The following is a 6,040-nucleotide window of genomic DNA, read 5'->3' as shown; positions in this document are numbered from 1 at the left end:
CACAACAGTGACGCGTGTAGTCAAGTGTAGACACGCATTTAAACTGTAAGGAACTTTAAATTTCATTAATGAATCAAATTACAGTGTTCATAATTACTTTGTAATGACACATTTTTCCATTGTATTAATTTATTTGAAGCAGGATCACTTGGCAAACAGCTTTTTTTATCCACACTTCAAAGTAACATCATCTTCAAGGTCCCACTACAAAATCAGTCAGCAGGTCAAACTTCTTGCAAAATGAAAAAAGAAAGATAAAAAAAAAAAATTGTAATGCAAAGAAAACTTGCACACAGACACATGGTGACATGTTAATTAAGAGTAACAGTATATACAGAGACAAGGTTAAAAGCAGTCACTATACAGTTTTTTTTCTACATGTACATTCTCACACGGCTTCAATTTCCAGAGAAAAATAAATACACATTTGATTTCTATTACACAACCCTTATACATGTTCCAACCCTATTAAAATAATTGTAGAATTTTAAAAATCTGATATGAGTAAATATTTACATACATTTTATGCAGACACGTTCTTCATAACACATATAGGTTTTGCACTTCACATGTGTTTGGACCACTGTTATTCTGTGCCCCATATTTGGTCTTCTTTTTCATTTTTATGTATATTTTAACTTATTTGACCCTGTTGAGTGGATTGCCGAAAAGCTCAGGGCACTGCTCCTCTCCCTTGACGATCCTGTCACACTTTCTCATCAGGTCGTAGTTGATCTTGTCAGTTATAACACTGTCCTTCTTGTACTGGGGGTGGCTGGCAACAAACTCCCTCATCCACTTGGCCATGGTCATCAGCTCCCCTATTTAAAAAAGTAAAACGTTACACTTGAGGGTATACTTTTTAAAAAGGCATTTTAGTTACCTGAGGCACGTTTCTTTATAAGCTTCAGGTAATTTAGAATGGTGCATCTGGTGTCAACGTCAACTTCCATATTTTCCAGATAGCTGTTCAGAATAGGTATCAGGCCTTGAAAAACTCCTTCCTGTATACAAATATGTGGGGATCAAGTGTTACCAGTAAGGAAATTTAAAATATAAATCTTATAACAACCTGACAAATACAACATCTATACAAATACGACTTCACACATGAAAATCAGGTCATGACTTTGGTTTTTGAGTTCAATAACTTTATATTCCAGACACCCACTTTTCCATTGATGATGGTGTCAATGTTCATCAGTGTGTACTCCTCATTGGTGCCGTCGGTCTCCAGGCCGTTCTGTGCAGCACTGGCACAATCGAGCACTGGGTTACAGCCTGTGTGTTGAAATATACAAATGTTACAATATGTCTCAAAACATATACATGCTTTTGTTAAACAGCCCACCTTTGAACATGTCCTTTCTGAAGTAAAACATGCCCTCATTAACTGCATTCCTCTTCTGAGCCTCCTTCATATTTTCGTCCACCTGGAAAAACAAGCAAAACAAGCAGGTGTAACTCTTCCGGCCAGATTTGTGCTAAAAAACAGATAATCACCTTTGACAATGGAATTAGAAAATCCAGTTTGTAAGATAAGATGACTCTTGTGAGGAGCACAACAAACACCACATACGCAGCATTTTCGAAGTCTGTTAGCTGGACCTTAAAAGAAAAATACAGGCCATGTTTTTAGATATAATTTTAATATTAATGAGAATATCATATAAGCATTTCTACCTCCATTGGACGAAACTCGACCCTCCAGCCAATTTCAGAGTTAGGGGGAGGGGGCTTGAACCTCATTGACTGCCAATTAGTTGACTGGAGGTTCTTTAAGAACATAATATGAATTTAATACATGTAGGAAACACTAAAAACAAACAGAATTTGTGAGTAACATACCTCAAAGTGATCCGACTCATTTTCATCATCCAGGTTAATTTTCTCTTCAAACACAGAGAGTGGGTCTCGGATGAAAAGGTGTGCAATGTGTTGAGCCAGCAGCTTGTCAATCCCTGTGAACAGGAAAGCAGTTTGTGAAATGTGACATCAGGTGCTGGAATCAGATATCTCCAAATCTTCAAAAAGTCATACCTGCACTGAGTAGCTGATTGTAGATCTCTTCATCTATTATTAATTTAATGTCATTGTACTTCTCTCCACAGCAAGAAAGGTAGCTGTCAATTGTGTCATACCTCGATTTTGAGATTCTGTATTTGTTGTTTTTTAAAGGCTGCAGCAGAGACTCAGATATTAACAAGAAGGACTAAAATTATGACTATGCATGAAACCATGTTATGGTGGATGCTCACCTTTAATCCACGTTCCTCCTCTGTCCTGTCATCCACTGAAGCTGAAATAATGCCCCAACGACAATCAATGTCAGACACATAGCCTCTATAGAAGGGTGAAGCTGCACTCAGAGCCATCTGAAACAAAGTGCTCAAATTATATTTGGGGAATTACACTGAATTTAAAAAAAACGGCAAACTCAATTGATGCTTTTTAAAGCCACTTAAATAATTAATTAACATATAAAACAGCAATACTGACCACAATGGGACAGAAAGTGGCAAGTTGGTCATAAAGGTATCTTGCCTCATCAATGCTGCAAGCTTGGAATGTAACCTATAAAACCATCAAAACACAGAGTGCAAAGTACATTTATACATGACTTAGTCTGATTGTAAACTCACACAAACAACATTCAAATGAGGTAACTCCTCATTTACATAAGAACAGTCTTGATTGCAGAGTTATGCCATTCTATACCTGCAGGCAGCAGTTGCCCATCCCGAAGCCCATGGCGTCCATGTAGATGTGATCAGGCAGAGCTGCTCGGGCAGCTTCGCCATCGTCCTCAGGAAAGACCTCCACAAAAGGAGACTGAGTGCACTTGTCTTTAAAAACTAAAAGCACAGATTTATATAGATTTATATATTGTAACTATCCAAATATACACCTTTACATTGCTTAGTCTCTTACTAGGCACGTTGATAACAACTTTCTCTCCTCTTCTGTGACGTATGTTTCTGGTAAGAGTACTGAAATATAGCAAATAAAATATTAAAACTGTTGCAATTATATGTTTTACAGACCTTTAAAAAAAGAGTTGTTGATGGACAAATCATTTCACCACACATTCATGCGTTCATAGCTTCATCTTTATAAAGAGGCCCACCTGAATCTGGGATGTACATTGATGGCTTGATCGGGGAAAAACAGTGACTTAGATACTCCCTTCTCTACAGGGGTTGGTGCATGCTCTGGTCTGGTAAAACCTGGGCAACCTAATCTACACAGTGAGACAAAAGATATGAATACTTATATTAAGACAATATACTGGTTGTGCCAGTACAACCCGTGTGGTGAGCACAGAAAAACTATAATTGTACATAAGACGCAGTACCTCGGAAACGCTGTGATGGTAGCGAGCGTTTCATTGTCTTTGAGAAGAGATGACGCCTCTCGCCTCCTCTTGCCCATGTTGCCCTCCACAGTGTTGAACTCTGACATGGTCCCACCATAGGGCTGTCCCGGGGTCCCCTCAATCATGTAACTGCCATACTCTGGTCTCCAAAGGGTCGGATGACTACAAAAACAAATAGTTATGAGGATGTCCGACCCTGCAACAAGACTCACTCAGTTTGTTACTGATAAGGCCTTAAAATGTGTTGTGGATAATAAAGCAATATAAATGGTCACACATTTTTATATACAACTTTTCCACCTTCAAGGCACTCAAAACGCTATATCTATCCATCTATATGAAGTATTATAAATTTGTAATAATCATTATTATGTAAATTTTCACAGTAATAATATTAATTAGCACAGTTATCTTTGTCATGTGGTGGCCTACTTCCTGCTTTAATCTTTACACATGTCACTCATATTCTTCGGTCCAGCAAACCAAAGGGGTGTATGAGAGGTCCACAGTGTGCTCTTTGGTGTGTGCGACAGAGGGGCAGTAATGAGGAATGCATCAGCTCCACTATTCCCCCGGCACTGGTATTTCCCCTGTGTGAAATCGGCTCCATAGATTTAAACCAACGTCATGTGCAGCGGGCAAGCAAAACACCCACAATCTTCCTGTATAAACACATGTACGGCAGTGCATTCTTATATTTTAAAAGACATGCTTTAAGAGTCTCACTGCCAAATTCAGGCAAATTCTTAACAAATTTACTGTAAAATAAAATACTGAGTTCAACAAGTACAATTTTCAGCAGATTAAGTTTAGCCCTGGCTCATGGAAATACATTAATCATCAGCAGGAGTGCTGTCAACAACATTGCCTTAAAATTGTTACTAACTGAACTGTTTCGCAAAACAAAACCTGTTTTTCAGACCGCTGGTAAACAACAAAGGAACACATAATGCTAATTTTTAAAAGTGTGCTTGAGTTAGTATTTAAAAAAATAATACCCTTATGCGTGGGATGTGGAGTAAAGGCAAGGCAAGGCAAGGCATGTCTAGTTTATTTGTTAAATGCTTTACAGAACAAGAAGAGTGAAATAAACAGTTACAGTCTCTTGTTATTTAAGCCTCTTATTTCCATATACCGTTGCATTTAATTGTGGAGACTAACAGACATTGCTTTTCCAATATTATGGATGTAAACAATTACAGCATGTGACTTGGAGAGCTTACTTACTTTGGGTTTGTCTTTTCCCCCTGCAGCTGGAGTGTTTCCAAAATTTCAGCCGTTCTTAGGACAAGCCTCACCTTTTCATCTTTGTCATCCCACTCCATCAACATGTACTCCACCTAAATAGCAAAGACAAGGTGAAAATTAACCTTTACCTTAAGATAAAGAATTGATTACACATAATTTAAAAGAGAGCAAAAACTAAAACTGGTCTAAGATATACCAAGATCAGGGTATGGACCCCACCACATCAATTCCAATCCAGCAGTCATGTTTCCTTCACTTTGACTGCTGTAATCCCTGTCTGAAAGTGGGATTAATCTATAACAACAGCATTCCACATTGTTCGAAATCAAAACACTTGGTTTAAGCTGCAGCACAGTGACGTTTGTGGACTGGCGGGCAAATGGTGGTATGAATTCTTGAAGGTCAGAATTAGAAGTCCATACAAAAGTTTGTTTTAGACTTAAGTTCTACAAGGACATTATAGATAGGATAAACTATATGGGCTGAAAGAATAGAAGACAAAGCTGTCATCTAGTAGTAATTTTAATAGTGTATATATTGTTATAACGGTTCGATAAAGGTTGAATTACTACATAGGGGCTACATTTGAGCTATTTTGTCAATACAGTCATGTTGTTGCATCATTTACCTGACACATTCACAACCAAAATAAAGTAGTAACACCACACTATTCTGGTTCTTACCTCATCGCCCCATTTCAGCACATCTTTCTGACGATCTTTGACCTTGTTGTAGATGTTGAGGAACTGAATAATTCCGTGTTTTCTAATGTGGTCGGCATACTTCTTGGTTTGTTCCCAGTTGAGTGGAGACCCTTGTGACAGCAAACCCATCGCACGTAAGGCTCTGAACTGTCTGCGAGTCTGGGCTAGTTAGCTTCTTCTTTCAAGTCCCAGCGAAGGCCGGTAGAAGTCTATTTCCTAATGATCCTTCAAGATTTCTACGAGCTGCAGTCGAACAGAATAAACGGCGTGCCTTGTCTGTAACCTTAGCTATGCAACAACATAAAGAAAAGGCCCCTTGCACATCACCTGCTAATACCTAGTTAGCCCTGCAAAGCCGCCACAACACAAGATAATGCTAAATGCTAACGAGCTTACAAGCTTGATGAGTATTTGAATGGCCACAAGCCTTGACAATAGCCGATAAAACGCCGCTCTGTGACGGACTGACAGCAAGGTGCACCGGTACAGATCGTTTATGCCAATCCAACCTGCTTCTCTCAGAGTTGGGCTACACTTCATTTATAAACGCCCTGCTCGCTGCACGCTGCCTGCTGCTGGACACGTGACAGCGTCAGGCGGAGCGCAATGACATCAGCACAGTGACTCAGCAGTTCTTTGCTCCTCCCCCCGCGGAGGTGCAAATATTAAGGTGGGTAAATTCGGACAGGTAATTTGTATACATATCAATATA

The 6,040-nt window shown here is 39.1% G+C and overlaps 1 protein-coding gene across 1 annotated transcript; it reads right to left on the bottom strand.

Moving 5' to 3' along the window:
* Nucleotides 1–111: 111 nt before the first annotated feature.
* Nucleotides 112–5,863, bottom strand: gclc (glutamate-cysteine ligase, catalytic subunit). The gene is made up of 16 exons (XM_020921448.2): nucleotides 5,308–5,863; nucleotides 4,604–4,716; nucleotides 3,356–3,538; nucleotides 3,128–3,241; nucleotides 2,932–2,990; nucleotides 2,719–2,855; nucleotides 2,500–2,574; nucleotides 2,259–2,375; nucleotides 2,041–2,179; nucleotides 1,849–1,961; nucleotides 1,684–1,776; nucleotides 1,504–1,608; nucleotides 1,352–1,433; nucleotides 1,172–1,281; nucleotides 884–1,004; nucleotides 112–821 (listed from the first exon to the last, which is right to left on the bottom strand). Exons 1-16 carry the CDS (start codon nucleotides 5,455–5,457, stop codon nucleotides 640–642), a joined length of 1,893 nt encoding a protein of 630 aa, XP_020777107.1. The 5' UTR covers nucleotides 5,458–5,863; the 3' UTR covers nucleotides 112–639.
* Between the last annotated feature and the right edge of the window lie 177 nt (nucleotides 5,864–6,040).

Source organism: Boleophthalmus pectinirostris, unplaced genomic scaffold (assembly GCF_026225935.1).
Source record: "Boleophthalmus pectinirostris isolate CB_2022bp ecotype Guang Dong unplaced genomic scaffold, ASM2622593v1 HiC_scaffold_5, whole genome shotgun sequence".
NCBI classification, from domain to species: domain Eukaryota; kingdom Metazoa; phylum Chordata; class Actinopteri; order Gobiiformes; family Gobiidae; genus Boleophthalmus; species Boleophthalmus pectinirostris.
The sequence above is the reverse complement of the archived record's forward strand: the minus strand, read 5'-3'. Positions and strand labels throughout refer to the sequence as shown.

Bases quoted from the DNA above. Each gene is read 5' to 3' on its own strand.
- gclc (XM_020921448.2), bottom strand. From the start codon at position 5,457: ATGGGTTTGCTGTCACAAGGGTCTCCACTCAACTGGGAACAAACCAAG. The intron at 2,180-2,258 runs GTGAGCATCCAC...TCTCTGCTGCAG, and splicing joins AGGAGGAACGTGGATTAAAG to CCTTTAAAAAACAACAAATA. The intron at 1,282-1,351 runs GTGGGCTGTTTA...TTCAACACACAG, and splicing joins CAGAAAGGACATGTTCAAAG to GCTGTAACCCAGTGCTCGAT.